The sequence below is a fragment of the Grammomys surdaster genome, unplaced genomic scaffold (assembly GCF_004785775.1).
Source record: "Grammomys surdaster isolate TR1022 unplaced genomic scaffold, NIH_TR_1.0 65, whole genome shotgun sequence".
NCBI classification, from domain to species: domain Eukaryota; kingdom Metazoa; phylum Chordata; class Mammalia; order Rodentia; family Muridae; genus Grammomys; species Grammomys surdaster.
In genome coordinates, this window is record NW_021604567.1 from 15,361,685 (window position 1) to 15,387,781 (window position 26,097).

At 40.3% G+C, this 26,097-nt stretch overlaps 1 protein-coding gene across 1 annotated transcript in view; it reads left to right on the forward strand.

Moving 5' to 3' along the window:
- The window catches only part of Gpc6 (glypican 6), a 994,843-nt gene that overhangs the window by 867,630 nt on the left and 101,116 nt on the right, over positions 1-26,097 (forward strand). Inside the window, exon 5 of the mRNA XM_028771963.1 lies at positions 18,749-18,879. Coding sequence (XP_028627796.1) covers positions 18,749-18,879 — 131 coding nt within the window. The remainder of the gene's footprint in view (positions 1-18,748; positions 18,880-26,097) is intronic.

A 26,097-nucleotide genomic window follows, 5' to 3' on the forward strand; every position in this document is an offset into this window, starting at 1 on the left:
GAGAGAGAGAGAGAGAGAGAGAGAGAGAGAGAGAGAGAGAGAGAGAGAGAGACTCTTTACCAAGATACTTGAATGGTACCATAGATCTTTAAATACCCAAAGGTGACTTAAGGTTAATTGAGATGCATTAGCAGAAATCACTTTGGCTCATGTTTCTAGAAACTAGGAAAGAACACGGATACATGAAGACACTGGAAATCAATTTTTGGAGTTGATTCTATCGTCAAATAGTAGATATTCTGATTTTGTTTCTAGTTTTATCAGAAGTTAATCAACATTCTCCTTGTATCTCAAGTTTTTTTTTTCAATGTACACAAAGAAAATAGGGATTTTACATGAAAGCATCAAGACCTAAGACACTGGGTGTTGTATCTGATTGACAGACAGACACTGACTTCACTGAGTTCTGTGCCACCCTCTGGATTAATATTGTGATTCTTTCTGGAAGCATTTCTGTGCTTATCTACATGGCCATTTGCACATGGATACTTAGAAATACTTCTGAATGTTTCAAGGCAGAGATGCTGTATTTTAAAATGTAGGAGTTTTGAACTTTCTCACCATCTGGCTCTATTGCTTTCAGGGAACCACTGGATTTTATGGGGCTAAGAAATAGAACAGCAGCCTTGTGGCTTCAGGCGGGTTAGGTAGACACTGTGTCTACCATGCCCTCAAGCTCCACAGGAAGGAGATGGTAACTGGTGACATCATCAAATAAGGGAGCCACATGTTTGCTTTTAAACCTTCACAATGACTTTCAGGTGACCCTTTAGGTCATTCTTGTTTCATCTCCATAATTGTCTACTCCAAGTATGGGAATCTACTGACCTAACTGTGTGGCCAGCTGGGTAGACTGCCCTTACCTAGAAGCCCTCCCTGACATACTCAGCCGTTTCAGGATAGAGCAACCTGTTTTCACATCACATCCATGTCTGTGTATTGCATCTTCCAGGTGTGTACAACCTTTTGACATTGTGACATGGCCTTGTCACTTACAAAGTTCACACTAAAATAAAATATTTAATTTAGTCTTAAAACTAGAGGTGGCAAAAACTCCTAAGTTTGCGATATTGTGCTGGGTCTCATTCATGGTATCCTATGATGGGTGTACACTGCAGACCATGGGTTGGACATTCCTGAGTTTAAACTATTTCTTGGTACCATTTTCACTTACTTGAATATTATTTTTCAAACATTTTACCGATATATATCATTGTATATACTGAAGGATTTCATAAAGAAAACTTCAATCAAGAGTATCATGTACTTTGACCATATCCCTTTCCATACCCACCACTCCAACACACACACACCACACACACTCATACACACACACTCACACACACTCACAAAACACACACTCACAAAACACACACTCACACACATACACACACTCACACACACTCACACACTCACACACACACATACACACACTCATACACACACTCACACACTCACACACACACGTCCCCTTTCCATTTCACTTTTACTTTCATGTCATATATATAAAACTTTAGGACCCATATATGAAATAGGGCAAGGGATATTTATCTTTCGTAATTCTGTTTAACACAATGACCACCCACCCCCACCCCCACTGCACTTGCTTTTCTGTAAAGAACATAGTGTAATTCTTCCTTATGGAGGAATAAAACTCCATTGCATACATGTACTACATTTTCTTTACCCATTCAACTGTTAACAGACATCTGAGCTTCAGTGATACTCCGTGACAGGAAGAGCGCTAAAAGGAAAGCCGCGTGTGTGTGTGTGTGTGTGTGTGTGTGTGTGTCCCCACAGAATGTGTGTCACCACAGAAGCCTCTGCAGTCCTCTGCCTTCGCAAGCATTCATCACACTGTCCCTTCCCCACAGTACAGCTTGCACCCAGCGTGTATCCTCAGACCTTCCTTGCCTGCTACACTCAAGTCCTGTACTCTAATACAGATCACCTGTTTAACTCTTTCTTCCCCGGGACTGGCCCATCAATCAGCTTACCTAGACCCATTCTCCTTCAGCATTCTTGCTCACATGGTTGACAGGCTGCTATTGGTACTTCTCCTGGCTCTCTTCTCAATCACCCATACTGCTCAACAGTCTCTAGCACCCGTGAGATATCTACAAATCCAGACATTTAAATTAGCAAATGGGAATTTGTGGCTTCATTGCCATATGTGTAAGGTTGGATCTGAGCAGGACCAGAACACTTAAACACTTAAACCTGTAACGCTTAAAATGTGAGGAAATAAATCCAACTCTACATTTTCAATGAAATATGGACCATCTATTAAAACAGCTGCTCCGTAAATGTAAGTCTATTAAATGACAGAGTCACAGACACGTTCTTTTACCTTCATTTCTATCCCTATTAAAATTCCATATAAAGGGTAAGTTTGAACCTTTCCTGTTTATTAATAAAAATGAGCACTTACTATACTTAGTTCTTCAATGAATAAATTATGAAATGTAAAGGAATCTATCTTAAGTAGATAATCATGAATGGAGACAGATCAGAAATAGGAAGAATATTTTATACTGGTTCATATCTACGAATCTAAAAAGCATCAATAAGACAATGATGTGCCAGCAAGATGGTTTAGTGGATAAAGGGTTCTGTGGTCAACCCAGAGAGGCTGAGTTTGATCCTTGGAACTCACATAGTAGAAGGACATACCCACTTCCAGCAACTGTGCCCCCCCATGTATACCATGGCATGTTATCATATGCATGAGCACACAATGAATAAATGACCGTAATTAAGACTCCTAAGACTGATTATATAAATTGTGACAACTGACAACATGAAATCACACATAGCTGATTAGACAGATATTTTCAAACAGCAGGGGATAGCCAACCATATGTTGTTGCACAAAAAAAGAAATGGTCAAAACTTCTTACAGGGCTCGAGCTTCATGTGTGCAGACTAGAATTAACAGCGACAAAGGGGTGGTACAGAATATTCCCTTATAATCAACTTTGTCTTGATGAACGACAATGATTTTATTCTCATCTTTGGATACCTCTTTCCTTTTTGTATTGTCAACAAAAGTTACAAAACCATTTGAAGTTAGACAGCCATTTCATTTAAAGTAAGTAGTTACATCTCCCTTAAAGAAGTTACATCTGTCTTAGAAAGTAACTCTATGAAGTTGCACTCAGCTTGAATTCTTATTGCTTCCTATGTCTACTGCATTCATGATCTGACACGATTATTTCTGTTTAACTTTCTTCCTCCACTTGACCCTGGCCCATTGACCAGCTTGCCTACACTGTCCTCTGGCTTTCCTGCGACCACTGCTCATGTTTGAAGGAAGTATCACACATTTGTCTCTTTCCCTGGTCATAGGCACATTCAAAAACCAGAATGTAACACTACATTTTCATCATGATCAAAGTTACTTTCCAACAGTCCGTCTAGAAGGTTCTGCATAGTAACAGAAGAGCTGGAATGTACAGGTCCACGTCATGCACAAAGTTTGCTGATAAAGGAGCATGGCCACTGATGAACATTTATGTTCTGTTTTTCAAAACCAGAGATTCCCTATGTAGGCTAAACTGACCTCAAGTTAATGGTCCTTCCGTCTCAGGAGATTAGGATGACAGATGTGTGTCATTAAGTACAGGCAGTGGGTTATATATAGATTCCCAGAACAGGAATGATTTCCTTAACTCATACTGGACACACACACACACACACACACACACACACACACACACACACACACACACACTCACTCATGCCAACATGAGTGAGGCTCAAATCCATTCTGCCTGCCTCTCCCTCTTCTCTCCCTCTCTCTCACTTCTCTGATTTGGAAGACGATCTTTGTCTCCATGTAGGATATTGTGAAGACAACTTTAAACCAGAGCTACCGTGCAGTGCCGGAAGTAACAAAAGGCATCTTGTCATTTCTCACAGGGAATCGGAGATGCAGTCTCAGCCTCACAACTGAGTTCAGTTTGGAGTGTTTGTTTGTTCGTCTTTTGTTCTCATTGCTTTTAAACCATACAGTTTTCTTCAGGGTCTAGTGACCCATAGATACAGGACACAGAAAGCCATTTTGAAATATTTTTCATTTTGGTTCAAATGGCACTAAGCAACAAAATAATAAAAAATAATCTATTTTTTAATAATACAAGCATGGGCTAGCAGGAGAAAGGTTCCCATTGCTTACCCAATCTCCCACTAATCACTCAGTTTGTACTCAACAGGGAGCTCTGACAGCACGGCACACCTGATTTCTCTTTTATTTATTTTTTATTGGTTCTGATAGAGGTTTGTGGCTCATTCCTGTGCAGGTTGAAAGCACTTCTACTTCTGGAACAAACAGTCTCTTGGGTTGGTTTGCTTTATTAACTTTTGGGGCAATGGAGGGAGAAGGAAAAGAATTACTTAAGTGTAACAGGTGAACAGAAGTTGAGACTTTTGTATTTTCGTGACACTTGGAAATGTCTGAACTGGTCCTGTTTCCTGATGGCAAACAAAGAAGTCAGAGAAGGGGGCAGTTTGTAGGGGAAGGAATGAGAGACCAAGACAGCATCTCGCCCTGGACTGACACTCATGTCTGACTGAACCAAGGACCTCCAGTATCTGTGACTGGCATTGTTCCTCATATCAGGAAGGCATTAGACTGTCATTTTATCACTGAGGTCTTGTGGCTTCAGGAATGTCGATTCGATAACTTCAAACTTCCAAAGTCAACACAGTTGAAGAAAAGAAACTATCTGTCCCTGCATATTTAATAATCAACCTAGGGTGTGGTGTTTCTCACCTGGGAGCCAGCACTCCAGAGAGTGAGGCAATGCTATTGCTGTGACTTTGAGGTTAAGATGGTAGAATCCCTGAGCTCTAGTCACAACTGGGAAACATGGAGACTTTGTTTCAGAAGGCAAACAACAGCCACATATCTTACCCAGCAGACTGATTTTTGTTGCCAGGTCTCATGATCTGAGTTTGATCCCCAGGATGTACATGATAGAAGCAGAGAACAAAACCCCTCAAGTTGCCTTCTGATCCCTACACCAGTGTCGTGATACAAGAAGGTGCACACATGCAGAGTGGATAGAAAAATGTGATTTTAATACATTTTAAAAATGAAAGTCTCAGGCAAGAAGATTGCCAAGAGCTCAAGACCAACAGGGTCACAGTGTGAACACCAGCCCAGCCTGGGCTAGCATGAAACCCCATCTTGATAAAACAAGGAATGAAAGAAAAGTGTAATAACCAAGGTACCACAATCGCTTTCTCTGTCGCATGGCAGTGTTGCTCTTAATTGCCACAGCATCCTCATAAAAGGGTACAGAAAAGAATCTTAAAACCCACAGAGGACAAGTTGCCCAGAGACTCAGAGTCTGGGCCTGGTGACTTCTGGTCTCAGACCTCACAAACCTCAGAATCACGCCTCTTCCCAACTGACTATCTCCCAACACACCCACCACAGAGCCCATCCAAGGTGCTAAGGAGTCAATGAAAACTCAAGGGTACCATACCAGGGTCATGAGGCAAGAACAACAACGAGAGCATTTAGATAACCTATGATGGATGATACTGGGTCGTGATAACCTTGTGGTCACTCATGAGTCACCAGGGAACGCTTAAGAAGAGATCGATTGTAGTGTGTGTGTGTGTGTGTGTGTGTGTGTGTGTGTAGCTTAGCTAGCATAAAAATATCATTTCTTTATGCTTTCTTTTTCAATTTCACCTATTAAAATAGTAATGCACTTGGAATATAGTCAGTAGATGAAACCCTGGGCACTACTGAGCAGTGTGGGAGCTGGAGAATAAAGCCAGAAGAGCCAGTGTGTTGGTCCAAACAGTTTCAATCAAATGACTTGCTTTCCTTCTTTGAGTTGTTCTGTACCAACCGATAAACCAATTGTTTGGTCTAAATGAATCTACTGGAGCTTCCAAACTCTGCTGGAGCTCAAGAGACATCCAGATAGACATTTCTTCTCTCAGGGAGATCTGCACCCCTCAAGTTCTGTGATTCATCCTCAAGGCAGAGACTGATGGGTTGCTGTGAATTATTTAGACAGTTAAAGCTACAAATTACATAACAACTCATTCATATGGAAAGTAAGTCCTAACAATTTAAATGAAGAGTAACAGTTAGTAGCAGATACTTTGATGTCCATCAAATAAGTGATTTACAACTCCTATTCTTTGTGGCTTGTGATGTAACTAAACACTTCAGAATATAAAGTAGCAGTAAGACAGTGCTTACATGAATATATTATATTTTTATGAAATACAATGTATCATTCTCCTGAAAAGAAGCTGCCTGGAAAAGCGTCCTGTGGATTCTCATTTTTTCACTGTGCAAGGACAACGGGTGAATTATTCCCTCCCGTGATTTGCGTTTTCTTTTTCAGTGTCAAAGCAAAATAAGTCTCTTGTTTGTACTGGCTTCAGATTAAATTAGATTTTTATATTTGTTCTCTCCTCCTCTTGCTGAATTTGGTTTCAAAGTAAACAGTTATTTTCATTAAAATCTCTCTTTGGCTTTAGTTCTTTAGTTATTGTAATGTTTCTGGGTTGCTCCCTGGTGGGGTGTTGTTGTTGAATATGATATCTGTTCAGTGTTCTAAATTCTATTTAATTGGTTCACTTCCATTACGGATTGTTTACCTCCCTTTGTCATCCTGATTTCTTTAGTTAAACCCAACTCCTATCAGGATCTGATCCCTCTTCAAGGTATTTTTGGTGCTTGGTTGGCAAAGTTAGGTAAGGAATATTGCTAGTGTGCTGTTTATTGACTACAGGCAAATTACAAGGAAGAAACAAACCCAACATTCATCACAATAATTATTTTGAAAGTTAGTGGCTAACATGGAGTCTTGGAAAGCAGTGGAAACAAACTTTTTGACCCAGCCAAAAATATCCACATTCTTCTTCTTCGGGAGGGGCAGGGAGTTAACCTAGCAATAACCTTCAACAGAAACAAAAGCAGCACAGCTTTTCAATCTCAAGCTCAAAGAACTAAAAAGTTATTTCCACCTAATAAAAAAAAGTACAATATGATTTTAAATTCCCACCCAAACTCTTCATCTATGTTAGAACATATCAAAAGCCACCCAGGGTCCATTTATCCTATAGCCGCTGCTATTAAAATTTCACAGGCATTTGTGGCTGTCCACATTGAAGGGGGGTGGGAGTGCGGGAGTGTTAGGGTGGAAAGGTGGGTAGAAAGCTTTTATTAGGTTTCTAGAAGAAAATACAGAGCAATTTTTGAAAATGTGTTCCAATGCTAACTTAACAAATATTCAGTAAACATCTCTCAGATGCCAGGCATAGCCATATTCCTGTATTCATGGGGACAGGTTCCAGGACCCCATGATGCCAGACTCTGCAGGTGCTTAAGTCCCTTAAGGAAAATTGCACATTTGCATGTAACCTACAAACGCCCTCCCTTCCACGGTAAATCACCTCTAATTTACTTACAATATCTCATCCGATGTAAATGTTATGCAAATAGTTGTTACACTGTATCACTTAGCAAGTAATGAGAAGGAAAGATAGTTGCACATGTTGAGAAAGATGCAAATGTTCAGAAACTCATTCCCATCTGAGGTTGGCTAACTCCGCAAATGTGGAACCCACAGATAGGGACCAGCCAAATCCACTGCTGTAGGGTTTGGGACTCAGCAGTGAAGAAAACAGATGGCAGATGATTTCATGTCTCATTATGGCTGGGTCTGAAAGGGTCCCCCAAAGACTCATGTTTTAAACACTTGCTCTCCAGTTGCTAGTAGTATTTAGGAAGATTATGGAGGCTTTATGAGGTAGGTTGCTAAGGGCAAGCCGGTGAAGGATATACCCTGCTCCTATTTCCTGGTATGTTCTCTGCTTCCCGGCCTGCCATGCTGTGAGCAGCCTCTGTCTGCCACATGCTCTCTTTGCCACGAACCAAACTGCTCTTCGAGGTCTTCCATACCACAATGGACTGACACTCCTGAGCCTATAAATCTTAATAAATTCTGGCAACCCAGGTTTAATCAGACAGGGATTGCTGGGCATATACTAGATACAACAAGCCAGGGATGACTGAGGTTTTATGGAGTTAAAAAAAAGAAGCTACTTTGAGAATTTCCTTTGCTAGGAGGCCTACAGAAAGTAGAGTGGTGTACTGTGTCAGTATCTCGAGGAGAGTGTTCTAGAAAGAGGGAACAATGTGGGGGGGGCGGGGTAGGTACACAGAATATACTCAATAACAGGGAGATGAACAACGCACAAAGTGGTGGTGTATTCAGTCACATCGTGGGCGTAACTTCAAGTGGAGAAAAGCTGTAGAATATGGCAGAGACCAAGCATAAATCGCATAGCAAGCACCACCATAATTAACGTTAAAAAAAATACTAGGGAAAATTTGAAGGTTTCTATCAGAAAAGTTCTTTATGTCAACAACAACAGCAACAACAAAAAACCTCCGAAACACAAAAAGAAAAATGACTAGATGTAGATTATAAAGAAATGAAAAACAAAAATCAATAGTGTGCCTGTTATACTTCCGAGGAAGAAAATTCATGAGAAAGCTGTACAATGATTTGCAAAATTCCAGATGTTTGAGCTTCACAAATCTCAAAGTCATGCACAGCCAGTCATAACAGAAGTGCAGTTTCTGCATGTTGGGTGCTTTAATTGCATGTGTTACACCATGCACAGCCAGTCAGAACATGGGTACAGTTTCTGCAGGCTGGCCGATGTTAGAATTACATGTTCCTAGTCTTGACTAGGTTGCTTCCAAGGCTTCATCCAAACAGACTGACTACATATGTGATCAGTGGATTATATATGAGGTCATTGACCACAGCATTCTTTATAGCAGGGCCCCCTGGGCCATGCCGAGTAGTTGGAGGTGAGGTATTACAGGGGTGGTGTCTGGCTGTGCGTGTCAAGCAGGTGGATAGTCACTTGTCTGTCTTTAGGAAAACATGTCTTTAGGGATATGTTGAGTTGTAAAGGCAAAGTCAGTGACAATGTTATTTCAAACATTGTGATTGAACACTGAGAGGAAAGGCTATTTAGGGGGCAGCTGCACCAGTGGGGATGTCAGGAGAGGCTGAGGCTAAGATGGGCAGTACCAACAGTGTGCCAGTTTATTGCTGCCAACTTCATGCCTACAGAGATGGGTAGCGGGCAGCAGGCTGATCAAAGGTCCTCAGGACACAGTCATCTTGGTGATGTGAGGGGAGAAGAGATTAGGAAGCAGCAAAGATAGAGCTGATTTTAAAAGAAAAAAACAGAAATAATACATATTTAATCTCTACAAAGGCTACAACCTTCTGCCTATATATTCAAGCTTTCTTCTTAAAAAAAAAAAAGTTTACCCTCTTGCCTGGTCATCTGAGCCCTGTCTCCTGCTTCGATTGCCTCTGTGCCTAGGAGCCCTACTGTGTTTCCAGGCCTTACCTTGAAACTCTCCCAACCCCAGCCCTCACAGGGCATTTTAATTAATAAGTGGATGAAAGTGAAGCACAGGTGTGCTCAGTGTACCTGTCTAGTGCACACTGCAGTAAAAAGTTGAACTCCTAATTACATCTGTGCCATGAGCATGAATCAGCCCACGTAAAAAACGTGGAAGCTGCTTCTCCTGTTTGTTTTGATGAAGAGTAATGTCTAACTGGATGCCCATGAATGAACTTACCAGGCTTTAAAATTACTTGTTTTGCTTCTGATTATTTCACAGTGGGCAAAAGACCTTGGCTCAGCTAAAACAGAGTTATATGAAAGAGAACATATACGTGGCTTCTAAACAAGAGCCTGGTGGAATTCCAGGGAAATAGTAAAGACTGGACATGTTAATTCCAAGTTCAAGAATAAATATAGATGATCCCATGAGTTCTTGAAAATGGTTCCTTGTCTTAATTCATTTTCCTTGTTAATGAAAGAAACAATTGCGTGTGTCACCTTGGGAAGGTCAAGAAAATTCCAAGCTCCTTGAAAGTAGTACCGTGGACAGCATCAGTGCTGACATTCTGTGGTGACAGAGACATTCACTCCCTTTCTCCACAAACAAACAAACAAACAAAAACAGGTGAATGATTCTTGTGCCTTTGCTTAGGCTTGTCTCCTTTTGTTTGTTTGGTCCAACTCCAATGTGTTGGGCTTTTGATATCTCTTGTTATGTTACATTTTATCATTAATAGACAAACAAAAAAAGTAAGGACTCTTTAGTGCTCATGATTCTCAGTTATCAGATAATTGTTTAAGGTACAAAGTGGAGAACAACATAAATTTGTTAAACACTATTTGACTAGAATTTTGAAGATTTGCTTCCCACCAAAAACAGGGAAATTACCTGACAATTTTCTAACAAATATTCAGTAGATTAAGGTAGGCCTATGTGAACTGAATTTAGAGCTTTAAGTTTTCATTCCATTTATTTTTTCATGTGTGTGTGTGTGTGCATGTGCGTACATGTATGTGTGTGTATATCATAGTGCACATGAAGATGCCAGAGGTCCAGTTGTGGGAGTTGGTTCTCTCCTATGTGAAAGTCCTAGGAATGAAGTTCCTGTCATCTGGCTTAGCATCAAGTGCCTTTTTCTGCTGAGCCATCTCTCTAGCCCTGAATTTTCAGTTATTAAAGTATCCCTTCCTCACACCTACTTCAGAAAGACTTAATCACATTCCATTAAAGGAAAATCTTTCTACTCTGCTCCAGACACTTTGAAATTTTTCCCTGTCCACCTTCAATCCAGTGGCATTCAACAAAGCACCTGATTCCCACCCTCTCTTTAAAGACCTATGTCTGATTAGGTGAAGTCCTTGATATATGTCTTCCAGAGAGCACACAGCCCCAGGAATCCCTTCAGGAAGGCTTCTAGTTCAGCATCATAATGATATTTCACTCCTGGGCCAAAAACCTTTATTCTCAATAACTGTCTAAGAAGACACAAAACAAAATGGCTTCCTTCATCTCTGTCATACACACCTCAAAGGAAAGAAGCAAGGCCAGCTGGCCACAGTGTCACCTGAGAATTCTGGATGTTCCCTTAATAGAATAATAATTTTTCTTAACTACTGAAATGATTGTAAACAAAGCATTTATCATAAGTTAAAAGATAGTTAACTATCTTTTAACTATTATTTGACTGGAGTTCTGAAAATCCAGATCCTATCAAACATGGGAGAAGCACTTGAGTATCATTAATATTGCTATTTGCTTGGTTTTCTATTCTTGAAAAATAAATTATTAGAAAACTTGTCAGCTTAATATAACTATTTTTATAAGACATAGTGCCATGTATCAGAGACACAGGCACAAATCAGCTGGTTGATTTTTCAGCTCCACATAGTATTGGCTGGGGTTAGCATTTAGTAGTCAGCTGACAGACTGGCTGCTCTGCAGAACCCAAGAAGACTTCATTCATCTGTGATACTTTGTCAGGGATGTCTGGAAATCTTGGTCCTGTTGGGACTCTTCATCCAGCATAACCACATGTGGTCCCTCTAATACACTGGTCTCAGGAGAGTTTTACAAGAGTCTCTTGGGTACCAACGCTGTGAACAAGCAGTGTCATTTCTTCTGTGTGCTATTCATCACAGCAGACACTGAAGCCACCTAGACACAAGGGGACACTTGACAAATCCCATGTTTCAGAGGACAGAATGTTAAAAGCTTTGTAGTCATGTTTAATTAACAAAGGGCACATCATAAGAAAATAATGCAGTTTCGTATTTCTCAGTAATGAGATCATCCATCAAAAGACGCCTGTTATCTAGACGTTAACTGAGCACATAACGTACTGCCAGCTATACATTTTAATGTCATCCATGTGCCTTACCGATCACACCAGTTCCTGTCAATATGTCACCAAAATATCTCATTAAATGCTCCTTTCTTTCTACTTATGCTGGTTAGAGACAGTGAGTCACAGAAGTTCAACTGTGTTTGAAGTAGAGGAGGCACCTGATACCATCTTAATTGTTTTTTAAGCTGCCTTGCTTCATTTCTCATACCATTATTACTTGATGTATCTTGTCATAATTTCCATGTAATAGATGCAGGTGAGGTGACCTTGTGAATTCACTGACTTGCTTGTAGTTAAAAAACCAGTTATCACCCAACTACAATAAAGCCTGGGTACTGACTCCAAAACCCTGTTTTCAAAACACGAAGTCTTGTTTGTTCAAGCAGAATGCCTTGACCTCAGAGTGCTGCTTTGCTTGCAGCCTGGCTCAACTCAGTGCCTTGGTTGGCTGCCTCTAGATGATGCAACATTCCCTGAGGCTAACAAAGTATCTCTTGGTTTGCAACAGTAACTCATGCCAAAGTAACAGCTACTTCTAACCCATTCAAATTGTATTCTCCATAACCAAAGAGCTTTCCTAAAAGAGATACCTAAGTTGGGCAACAAGACATGCACAAAAGGGATCAGCTCATAATTAGCTGCAGCACTGAGAGTCCTTGTTTAATTGGTAAGAGATAACAGCTCCAAAGAAAGAGTTAAGAATCACATTGCAATATTTCCAAATAGAATGGTACAGAGATAATTAAGATATCTGAAGACAGCAGCTTTGGACTAAGTACAGCCCTGTGGGACTTAACTGGGTTTAGAGAAACTTACCTATTACTGTCTTGATGTCACAAAAAATATTTTACATTTCTCTCACTCTATCACAAAAAAGGGATTCAAGTGTGCCAAGGCAGGCTTTCTTCAGCTCTCAGGTAGGAATATGACTCTCCTTAGACATGGGGAACTTGGCACATGGGAAGCAAGCTAGACAGCAGAAGTGGGTGGGACTTCTCAGTGGACAGTGCAGAGCCTCTTCCCATCAGGCTCTGGGATCCATCATTCACTACTCTTTTGCAAAGTCTAGGACTGGACATCTCAAACCTGCAAGTGTGACTCTCCTACCTCCTGCAGTGTCTGAACTGGACTCTCTACAGCAGGCATGCTGTCGACTATTCTAAAAGGCTACTTCCCCTTTCCATGTATGTGTCTCTATAACAAAAAAAGCTGAGGATGAGGATGATTATATGGGAACATGTACATTTGATTTTCATGTATGTAGACATCTAATGTGAGCTTTGGGGGAGGTCATCTGTCCTGTGTCCTGCCTTATATTTGCAAACAATGCAACAGCCCCCTAAATCCACTTGATGCTTGTAGGCCTGCTACATTCTTATACAAAAATAAAATTTAAAAAATAAATTTAAAAAAACTATGTATGAAAGCAATAAGGAATATGTGTGATTTTATATTGCTGTTTCACACATAAATAGCTTTATGTGTTTGCTTTAGCTTCAATTTACTCTTGTGTATTCACTGCATTTGATTTTACTTCAAACATTTGGATTCATAAGAATCTCTGGAGTTGTACTTTCTTTAATTAGCTTTAGAGTGTGTGCTGTGTGCATCCACTTGTGGATGCTCTCATCCATGTGTGCTCATGTGATGTCTTGAAGTCAATGTCTGGATACTTCCTCCATCACTCTCTACCTTAAATTTTGAGACAGAGTCTCTCACTGAACTTAGGACTCTTCTATCTTCCATGGGAACCTGATAGACATGCAGTGCACAGGGATACATTCAAGCAAAATGTCTGTCTATATTTTTTTAAAAAATAGGGATATGAACTTGGAAGAATTCCAGCATAAGTTAAAGGGGAGAAAGAGAAAACAGATATGGTCACAATGCACTTCATACATATGTAAAATGCTTGAAGAATAAATTTCAAAAAAAAAGAATCATATTCTGACTAGCAATCTCAATATTAAAAATAGATATTTAAGTAAAAATTATCTCACTATATTTTGGACAGCAAAGGAAAGACACTGATATAAAGATTAGAAATGGAAGGACCAACAACCTAAACACAGAGACACTTGGTTCAGTGTTTGTATCATGATGGCTTAGCAATAGGACTGTATTTCCAAAGCCACTAGGCAAACTTTGTGAGAGTGGATCACCAAAAACATGTGTATACATGTGCATATGTGTATGTTTGTGTCTCTGTGTGTGTGTGCATGTGTATGTATGCATGGATGGGCCCACCATGTGTATGGACAGAAGAGGCCAGGAGAAAGTTTCAGAACCCTTGGAGCTGGAGTTATAAGCAGTCCTGAGTGCTAGGAATCAACTTCAGGAAGAGATACTTAACCATGAAGCATCTTTGAACCCCACCATGAAGACTGTTCATTGCAGTTTCATCATTGAGTTTGTAGGACCAGGCACATAAAAACTGGATCTGTGGTCTTGACACAATAAGTCACAGAAGGGTGGGCATCATCAAAGAATGTCCCAGTTTTATGCTACAAATACCAAAGTGTCTTCCCTGACCTATATATTGGAAGGTCTACAAAAGAAGCTTTATGTCAATACTTCTAACACCTCTCTGGATATTTTAACTTTACATAGCGAGCTTATGAATTTCAAGAATGCTGTTCTGCTGAATGTTGATGAGGTAGCTACTCCTGATAAAATTACTCATGACCTGAGGTCAGTATTTCTATTTTGGTCAAGCTTCAAGAATGACATATATATATATGTTGATTATGCTACCCCTTTTTGTCCTAGGAATACTTTTATTCCTGCCCATCATGTTAAAGCTTATCCTTAACAACATCAACATGTTGACAGCCAAAGTACATGGCTTGAATTTGAAAATGGACCCCCAGGCAGAGTTAAATTAACAGACTGGCAAGCCAAGGACGGGTAAGATTCTGCACAGAGCCTTACCAACCTAAGACAGATATGCATTGCTTTTAATAATGCGTATTCCATGATAGGTAAGGAAGACATACTTGTCAGAATGACCTAAGACAGGCTCAGTCTTTTTAATGAAATAAAAAAGAGGGAGAGGTGGAGAGCCTTTGGGGATGCTTGGCCAGAATCTGACATGGGCCAAGGACAAGGAAATGGGCTGCTTAGCAGAAATATGACATTGGCCAAGGACAAGGAAGTAGGCTTCAGGCAGGAATCTGACATTAGGCTAGAAAAAAGAAGTAATTCCAGGCAGGAATCTAAATTTTAGGCTAGAACAAGGAACTAGGCTTCAGACATGAAAATGACCTTGGGCTAGGACAAGGGAAGTAAGCTCAGATATTTTGGCCATCCTGATAAGCCTTTAGAAACAGTGATCACGGGAGTGTTCATGGAATTTTGTTTATTGCCTTGCTCGTTCTTTGACTATTTGTGTTTATTGTCTTGCTTGTTCTTGACTATTTGCATCTATTGTATTGCTAGACCCGCAACCTAGAACTGATCTGAATAGTTGCATGTAATTCAAATGGTATAAAAGCAAAGAGGAGGAGGGGGAATGGGATAAGGGGTTCTAGGGAGGGGAAATGGAGAAAGGGGATGACATCTGAAATGTAAATAAATAAAATATCCAATGAAAACTCAATGATTAGATATGGATATGTAGATAATAAATTAATAGGTTGACAGATATAGTGAGCAAACAATGAAGCAAGTGGGAAAAGCATTAGCAATGGGTAAATACTAGTAAACTGTATTACGTGATCTTTATAGAATTCGTAATTTTATCATGTTTCTGTACATCTGACATTGTATCCATATAAAAAAACAAAACCAGAAAAGAGAACATAGAATGTGAAATAAAAGTTGTGAAATAATAGTAAATGTGTAACCTTCTACAACATAGTAAATACAAGTAAATAAGCATCTCATTGGTGCTTATTAAACTATCCATTTGTATTCTTAAAAAAAAAGAAGAAACTTTTTAAAATTTAAATTTAGTCATTCCCCCCCCTTCTCTTTCTTCCTTCTCCTTCCACAAGTACTCCTGACTCTCTCTCTCAAATCCATGGCCAAGAATAAAATAAAATCTTAAAGAGACCTTAGTCTATGACATTTCAGACTCTATGTTCAATTCTTGGTGTACAATCCAGAATTGTGTCCTTTTCCTTGTAGACTTTTCTATGGGCAGAATTGTTTCTTTACAACCCAACCTACTCATGGTAAAAACATACATTGAGAAAGACCGATACTGACATATATGATGTATAATGATTCATGCAAGTACATATATAAGCACACAAGTATCCCGTAGTTATCATTTTCTTTAATTACATCTTTTTCCTCTCTCTGTGGCTGCAATACATTTCCCATACCAGAATTTCCTGGCTCTTTTAAATTACAACTGTCACAAGCGGTTAATCCTCACCAGAAACCCAGCTGCAAAGTTTTGTGATAAGGAATTTTTTTGATAAGCTCACAAACAGATACAAAGACAGAAAAGAAGCAACCAGCTTTCAGCTATGTAACTGCCCCTCAAACCCACAAAGGAGAAAATGGATTTCACAACGATCTACAACGATGGAATAATGTGTATCTTCTTCCTGTCTAATTGGTAATTAGGTTATTAAGATCTTGTGAAATATCTGCTTTGTTAAAAAAAAAAAAGATCCATAGCATACACAGATCAATCTGTGTTAACGAAGAAAAATATCAAAGAAAAAAATGGAGGGCTTCTGTATGTGATGTCACTCATGCAAACATGTCTGTGGGTCCATATGCACCTGTGAGGAATATGTGGGGTGGAATGTGGAACTGGGTGACATGGCACTGTCTTTTTTGTGCTTCTGATGCTGCCCTGAATGGTTAACTCTTCCTCATTCCCTAAGGAATACAGTGGGGACTCTTGTATGAGATCTGGCAGAAGGAACACTGGATTAAACTAAGTGTTAGTACTGTTTATAAAGCCTGGGGCTCTTTAAAAACGTGAATCTTTACTTTCCAGACAGTTCTATATCTTTTATATTAAAAAATCCTCTTAAAAGGTTTCTCACCACGCTAATTCATAGCTACTTTATAACCCTGAAAATGTTTTGCTGTTAGACTTGGGGTGAACATGGTTGAGTATGCAGTAAAAATAAAATTTGGTTTCCTCACATTAGTACTGTAAAACAGCTAACTATAAACAGCATTTTACATTAATAATATATTACATTTAAAAAGCAGATTATATGATATATGCACAGTATATTTCATTGCATGCTTAAAATATTCATGCACAAAGCAAAAATAAATAGGGCATGTACCACAGTGCTCACAGTATTGTTCTGGGAAGTGTGGTTATGGGCATATTAGTCTTCTTCGTTTTCCTTTTCTGTGTTCTGTGAGCACTGGATAATAAATGTAGATTTTTCTGGAAAGGGAGAAATTTTTTTAAGATTCATTTTTAAGAGTTTAAGCAACTGAAAATTTTGAGACCTATTGGGTGCATAAGTTAAGTCTAGCTTATGCAGTTTAATATGAGAGCTGCTGGCCTAGAATGGTTCTTTTAAATTATCTGTAACTCATTAGTTCTTCACCATGCTAAACACAGCTCTTCCCACACAGCCGCGTTCTCACCACTGGGAAACGTTCTGTTCCACACCCCAGGTAGAAAGCGGATTGCCAAAGAATGCTCTGGTTACCAAGAATGGAGGCTGGGCCAGGGTTGGGTGACACTGGTCTGGACCCCTTCCCCTTCACAGCAGCTCCTGACTCATTTTGGCAGTCACCCTGATATACCTCATTTACCTGTAGTCTTCCAGATAGTCCAAACAGGAAGAATGGACCCCAATACATAACTCGTGTCTCCGTGTCACAATTACTAGCTCCCCTGCCCACATACAGCTCAATTTAATTCAGTGCAACCCCCCAGGCACTTTTGAGAGCACATCATGTGGTATACATCAGAATCTGCCTTAATCTTCCAACCCAAGTGAGAGAAAACCCCTTTATCCTCCCAGAGAATATTGAAGAGCCTAAATGGAAAAGCTTTCTGGGTAGAGTGTCAGCACAAAGCAAGGACATGAGAGAGCTTCTAAAATCGAAAAAGTACTTTACACCGAAGGCTGTGTTCTTTGGGTCTTGATGTCTGTGTCTCCAGGTTTACAAGACAGCACTTCAATATTCTTGTTTCTCCATCTTCCCAAAGAAGAGAAGTGTTATCCTCTTCTCCATCACTGTGGGCAGATACCCAACAAAAGCAACCTAGGGAGAAAGGACTTGTCTCAGCCTGTGGTTTTGGAGGTATCTCAGGTGGAGAAGACATGTTACTGGGAGCAGCTTTGTCCACGGCTACAGGAATATCATACAGACAATAAGCAGAGGACTTGGGCCGGAAGCGGAAGCTGATCTCAGAGTTTCTACAGGATGCCCATTCCCACTACCCAGGCCTCGCATCCTGAAGCTTCCACAGCCTTTAAAATAGTTCCATAAGCTGGGGGATATAACCCTAGTGATTAATCTCCTCCAGCAAGGCAACACTTCCCTCCCAGGCAACACCTCCCTCTCAGGCCACACCTCCCTCTCAGGCCACACCTCCCTCTCAATGCAACCATCTAGGGACCAGGGCTTCAAATGCTGGAGGCTCTTGGTCCTTTATCAGTCAGACCACCACGGAGCGTGTTGTTTAAAACATAAAACTATAGATTTCAGATCCAGTCTATAGTGGAGATCAAAACCCAGACGTGAAATGCAGTTCACGGCTAACCAAGCATTCTGTTGATTTCATGTAGAATTACGTATGTCCAACTTTCTGCATGTGCACTGACATTCTCATATTTCAGACATGGTTCCATGGGTGTAAGATCATCCTAAATCTTCACGGGAAGTAAAGTATATTATGATTTTAAGATTTAACCACCCATTTCACTTGAACACATAAGGTCTTAGGAGTAAACGTTCTTTTTTTTTCCCCTTCAGTGTTCTATAAATGTTGAAATAGAAGTTAAAAACTTGGAGGACCCTATCCTGAAATAAATATCCTTCTTGTCTTTTACCAGATGCAATGCTCTTGGTAGCTGAGCGACTGGAAGGGCCATTCAACATTGAGTCAGTCATGGACCCAATAGACGTCAAGATCTCTGAAGCCATTATGAACATGCAGGAAAACAGCATGCAGGTGTCGGCGAAGGTATGTCTACTAATAGCTTGCCTCCTACTGTATGCACATTGCATAGGTGGCGCCACCTAAAAAGTGGAGTGATACGGTATTCGGGTGTGGATTATAACTTCTACCATGCTGCCAGTGAGCTTTCCCTGCTGAACCCCCCATTTGCACATTCATTGAAAGTGAACAACAAAATGACACCGAGAACAGAAGTAAGTCTGTACTTCACAGCTACTCAATCACGACACAATTATTGGCTGCCCTGAGAGTTTCAGTGAGCTCTAAGTATGGGCGAGTAATCCCTCACATGTAAGAGCAATTTGGGAGGAATGTTCCATCTCAACGTTTGAAATTTCTACAACACCGCCATTCTGTCCTCTCTCAAAACTTCTAATTTTGTCATCGGCTGTGTACAATGAGATATGAGCTATATGTGCTCAATGGTAAATAATCAAAACATCACCTCAGACTTCCTTTGAAGACAACTGTACAGCCTTCATTAATGAACCTTTGGGAGGAAATGTTCCTTTGTCTATGAAAGTTAAAGGCAAAAAAAGTATCAGAATTTCACAAACCATATGAGACAGAAGTCCTGGGTTTGGAGCTGTGAGCACAAATGCCAGCCTTCCAGTTTGTGGTCATATTCACCCAGCTGGAGAGAAGCAGGACTCACCATAAGCAAAGGGTAGGGGTCTACAGTGAGGTCTCCAGCCTGGGATTTCCCAGTTGAAGTCCTACAACCCTGATGAGTACACAGAGACCCTCTCCTCTCTCTACCAACATCTCTACAATGAAAGGACAACCTCATCTATCTCAACCCTTTAAACCTGGTGGCAGGGGCTGGAATTCCCACTGAAATATGCCAAGGGTTACCTGATTACATATTTCAGTCATTAAAGTGTTTTGTGAAAGAGGTGTCAAATGTTGAAGTCAAGGAAGAGGCACAGAGAACTCTCGCCAAATGTCCTTGGCTGCCACAAGTCAAACTGGAGTTGCACATCTCAGGGTAACTAGGAGGAAGTAGGCTAAGAAAGACTCTGGCCTGCATTTCATTCTCTCTCTGGGAGTGGCTGAGCCTAGAGTTTTCTAGGCTTGACTCTGGGCTTTAATGAACCTGAGGTACCAGGTAGAGATGGATGCTTGAATTACCATCAACTGTTGGGGAAATGGCACATTTGGGACTTCCATGAAAGGCCATTTTCTTTTAGTGTAGAAAAAAAAAACTAGCAACTATCCATTCCTCTCAAGTCCATCACCTAAAACCCAATTAGAGTTGTTCTGAGAGGCCTCATAACCCAGCAGTGCTGGAGTAATTGGGGACTAGGCTTGTGGAAGTTAAAAATAGCCCAAGAGAAGGGAATGTACCAAAAAATATGAGCAAAAGAATCTGAGGCCTGAGACCATTACACTAAGATGTGTCTCTCCAGTGTGCACCTCACGCTCAAGCCAGGCCGTCAGAAGTAGGCGTCTAAGCATGCAGCTCATTCAAGCCAGGCATTCTTTTGCCTTTTCCTTCATCAATTCATTTAGCAAGTATCTATCAGCAGTCCTCAATGGTGAGGCTCACTACCTACAATCAACACCGTTTTCAGTAGGAAAGACACACAAAGCAGGAACTAGGACGTAAACAAATAAACAATCCAGACAGTTACAGATAGGATGAGCCTCTTTCTTGTTCTCGGGTGGCTGGACACATTTTGATAAAGTTTCTACAACTTGAGTTTTCAGGAATCCTTGATACAAAGTTTCTCCATAGGTAACATCCTACTGGCACTACTTCCTAACTAGTCCCTTGGCTTTCTCTCTTCGGTCCCCTTAAATCTGCCCTTTACTTCATAATCAAGGTATTTGAAAACACTAGCAAGATCAAGGGCTCCTGCTTCACCTTTTAACAACTCCTTTACAGCTAGAGTGGAACCCAAGCCCCGCAAGGTCTTGAGTCTCCTGCCTCTATCTACCCGAGGCCTTTGTGTCTTGGCTGACATGCACGGGTCCGTGTTTTCCCTCAGCTTCTGTGGCTTCTTCTGTCTACGATGTTTCCACACTCCTGTCCTTTTTCAGCAGATTCCTGTTGAGAGTCTCCATCCTGACAGCACACCACATCATCTACCGCACACTAGAAACAAGCATCCCTGTGACACTGGCTTTTGAAATCTCAAAGTCCACCTCAAAGTGACACACCTCCTCCAGCAAAGCCACCTTTCCTACTCCTTCCCAAACGTTCCTACAAACTCAGGACCAAACATTCAAGTATCTGAGCCTACAGAAGCCATTCCCACTTAAACCACCATATTAACCAAACTCAGTTGACCACAATGGCACATGCCTTTGATCTCCACACTTCAGAGGCAGAGGCAGGAAGATCTCAATGAGTCTGAAGCCAGACTCATCTACACAGTGAGTTCCAAGCCAGATATGAGAGCCTGTCCATGCACCACCGGTCCCAGAAAAAAAGAAAAAAACAATTCAAAGAGTATATTGACTAAAGTGTCCTCTTTTACAGTAAATACATCTTTATTGGGAAATAAAATCAGAATTCTATATATTTACAGAATGCCACATTAAGTTTACAATGTGTCTCCATTGTAGAAATGCTAAACTAAGTTAATAAGCAGAATGTTGCCTTTTGCATCCCATTCTTGTTACTGCTGGTGGCTTTTGTTTATTTTTGGTTTTGGTTTTGGTGTGTGAGTGTGTGTGTGTGTGTGTGTGTGTGTGAATGTATGTGAGTGTGTGTGTGAGTGTGAGTGAGTGTGTATGAGAGTGTGTATGAGTGAGTGTGCGAGTGTGTGTGTGAGTGTATGTGTGTATGTGAGTGTGTGTGTATGTGTAGAAAACTCTACTCTTGTAACAAATTTGAGGCATGTAGTAGGTTATTATTAAGTGAAATTTAAATGAACTATTCTACCAGAAAATTCTCTAAGAATTCGATGAGATGGGACTTTTTTTATCAGCAAAATTTGAATGAGATATTTTTATGAAATTTATATAACCATATCATTATAGTACCGTTGTTTTAAGAACTGTATATAAAAAATAATATAATTTGTGAGAAATTCCATAATCAGGAAGAAAGTGTACCTATGCACGCAGTAGGAAGGGTCAAAAGTGACAGTGTGCTAGATGGACTGTCCATAGAAGCGTGACTCTGGTAAACTGGCAGAGAAAACAGAATGAAGGAAGTTAGAGAGGAGGGAGGAAGCAGAGAAGGAACATCCAGGCTCTCCAAGAAAGAGCAAGTGTGTAGAGAAAATTCAGTGGCCTTCTAGAAAACTAGCAAAAGATGAAGAAACAGAGCTGCCAACTGTGGAAGACCTGGAGCTGATACTGTTTTCTCTTATGATGTTTATTGTTATTCTCCAAGATAGATCCTGATTGCGTGTTTCTCTTTTCCACTTTTTTCCAATAGTGAGCACACACACAAACACACACAACTTTATGGTAACACATTTCATTCCCCAAACGTTCTCATCATATCTCAAGGAAGGAGGACTAACTTTTTGCCTGATAATTGAACCTCTGAGTGAGAGAGTTTTACAGCCTAATGAGAAGGTCTGTTCTCACCGATATGTCCATGCCCCTGTCTTCTCCAAGCTCTGTCTGTATGATACTACCAAGTCTTTTTTATTCCCCTATTTCACTTTCAGAGAGACGGTTAAGAGTGAGCTACAAGATTCCTTTGAAAAATATAGACTGTCATAATACACATTTCTATAAGTTATGACACATTTCAAACTCTAGATTTCTTTGCTTTTGTGCAATAAATGTGTACGCATGTACATTTTCAAGGGATGAAGACTGCAATACATTAAACAAAGGGTTTTTTTTTTGGTTCCTCTTGTGCACAGCACCACCACGTAGCAATGAGAGACATTACTATTAGTTGAATCCTAACCGTATTCATTCAACAAACACCAGAGGATGCTCTCTACACGAGCAACACTGTAGAAGAGAATCCGTCTCCTTGCTTTGCTGACACAGTCTCTTTCTATAGGCCTTATTTATATCTTTATTTCAAATCCTCCCTGAAACCTTGTGAAGCATCCTTTTACTTGATCATCAGAAAGAAATGTTAAATTTACAGAGATTAAACAGTTAGCCTGAGGTCAGACGACATGTGGCAGAGCTGGAACGCAGCCAGATCTGTCCGGTCCAAAAAGGAAAAGATTTTCCCAGCATGCTGCAGTTCCCTTTATAAGCATCTCCCACCAGGACCAACCAAATGAGCTCAGCACTGAAAGGAGCAACTGTATGAGGGAGCTTGGCCTGCCCCACTCTGGGAAGCCTATCAAGGAGAGGCAGACATAGCTAGTCCAACAGCAGACGTATCATCACCGTCTGCAGCTTCACCGTCCTCATGGCGGACAAGGAAGAACTCTTACTAGCCCCATCCCCCATATCCCACTCAAATGAATGCTGTCCAGAGCCTCACATTGGTGGAAATTCTCCAAAAAGGGGGGAGAACTAGGAGTCAAGTTTCTGCCTTTGAACTTCAGATATATTGATAATCTCCTCCCTATCCTCTCAGGGAAGATAAATCTGATTTCACTGGCTATCATTTAGCTACATTAGGAATAATTTCAAATCTAACCAAGGAAGATTGGTTTGTCAGATATAATCTAAATTAAGAAGGAAGACTTATTAAGTTCCAGTTGAAGCCATCTATTCAATTAGCGCTATTACAGATGAGTACAAAACCCATTCCAGAAGAGCGAGACCGCCTGATGGTACTTAATTTTATCTTAGACAATTCTTCCTGAATGTGCAGATCACAAGATGACCAAGAAACCTAGAAAAACATTAAAGAGAATAGAGCAACTTCCGTCTCTACCTATTGAGACTATTTCAGCATCTATATTATTTGTCTGATGGCCTTTTGCTGGTAGGATGGTTCTCCAGTTTCATGAGCATTAATTCACTAACTCTGCAGGATTCTTTTCCAGCACCCAGTTCTCCCTCCCTGGCTCTCTTCGGTGTGCCTTTTCTCTTTTGAGGAATTAGGGAGAAACAGTCTCTTGAGAATTCAAATGGTGAAAATGTCTCCTGTCCTTTGGAAGACGTTACCCAGGATCTATCTTTCACTCACTCTCCTGCCATTTTCTCTTTTTTCTGTGGGGACTCTGTGTCACATGTGCCTTTCTTAAGGTAATCATAGTATTAATACGTTAGGGTTATTTTTGACTTCCTTTCTCCTGGACAGTATTCTAAATTATTTGTGTACAAGAACTGCATCTTATCTATTCTCAAATTCTGCAGAGAAAGCTCTTAGGATGCCCCATGTGGAAGAAATGGTGTGTTTTGCCTGGTTGAAGTCACAGCATGAAAACATAAGTCCAGAGATCCTTCAACAAAAGGGGGTGATAGATACCTTACCTTGGCTCGAAGGCACTCTGTATTCTTCAAACACAGCAGCAGTTATTAGGTCAGAAATGGACACCAGACAGCCCTGAGACCTTGTTGTTATCATTCACATGATTTGGGGCAAATCATTTATGAATCTAAACTCAAGTAACCAGTGTTCAAAATGAAAGACCCAATACATCTTACAGGCTGTTTAAACAAAACAATGGTACAGTGCATGTAAAGCGTTTAGCGTGGATCATGTCAAATCTGAACCACCCATAGGGGTTAAGGCTCTTAATTTTTGCTAAAAGGAACTGTGATAGATAAATTCTGAAGAGTTTGGTACTATGTTCTTAATTCATCCAGGATGGTCTACAGGCTTAAATTTAGCTTGTAAGAGCAGAAAATATTTAATATCTTTACCTCACATTTGATCCTATGTATGTTTGATTGTTTACAATTAAGAATTCCCACCTCAGGAGAGGAAGGATCTATACATACGTCTCTGAGAGCAGGCCCCAGGAGACGGCAAGCTATTGATGACTATTCCAACAACCCAGTCCTAGTCTGTGCCTCTCAGCACTACCAAAGAAGAGAGATTTTGGGGGCAGGGGTTTGGTGGCTTCTGCCCATGGTCACATTATGCTAACTAGTTTTCTCCTTGGGTGGATAGTGGGGTCCCTCCCATGTGATCTTGGAAAAAAGGAGATGGTCACACTATTTACAAAGCTTGATGACCTTTTAATTTCTAACAGCTTGTTTTCAGTTTTGTTTTCAAAGGGAAGGCTGCATTTTTGGTGGTTCAGGCCTTTCCGCTTTTCTCTAATGTATATTTTATATATATATAAATTCAAACATTTTATTCTACTCTCCATTTTTCACCTGGGACATGGCACTGAGAAAAGTGACCTTGAAAGCTTGTGGCTTTTCTCCCCTCTGTGTAGAAAATCAGGGTATATTCTATTCCTGTTTATAGCAGAACCAGTTTTTGGATTGTTGGGTTTTTTTTTTCAGGGAAAAAGTCATGTTTTCATAATGTAAAATGAAAGCTTAAATATGCTTATTTATAAGAAAAGTATTGAACCAAATTAGTTTGAGCTCTCCTCCTCGGGAACAGAGATTCTCATTGTGTTTTCCTTTTTTTGATGATAAAGGAAAACTTTTGATTATCTCTTACCTTTGGGGATTTATCTGGAGACTTTACTTTTTGGTAAAGGATAAGATGATATTTAATGTGCTCCACTCAAAAAATGGATTAGTGAAACTCAATTTAAATCAACAGTCACTGTGTCCTTAGGAGCAAAGAAAGAAATCTATTTTTCTGGATCTCAGGGAAATTTTCTCCCTTCCTCCTGCCTTGCGAGGAAATCTTCCCAGGTCTACGCCTCTCACGGACAGGCTCTGGCCAATCTCACAAACGCACAGCCTTGTGATCAGCACATTCTGATTCTGAACACTGCCTTCCCACTAAGGAGTTGGTGATCTGCTCTGACACTGATAAAATCACAACTTCAGGAGCTTAACCGTGTGCCTGTCAGGACGTACCTCTGTAATTCTGTGTATTCTGAATCGAGTCAAGACAGTTTCAGTTTTGGTCACTTTTTACTCCTTGATTGTTTTTTCATTCAAACGCTGGCTACAATGTATATTTTAAGATTTAAACAGTTTGCCACCAAAGCTTAAACAGCTTGGTTCCAGGATATCTGTCAGATGTATTGCATGCTTCTTAAAAATCTTTTCTTCAAGGTTTTAGATTGTGTAAAGATTCACCTCTGTTGGAAAAACTTCTAAGAATTTGCCAATTTCATTGGTGTAAATACTCACAATATGGCTGGTTGCAAACCCAGGCATGCTGTCACTGAATACAGTGACATACCATGGTATAGTATTCCGGTCATC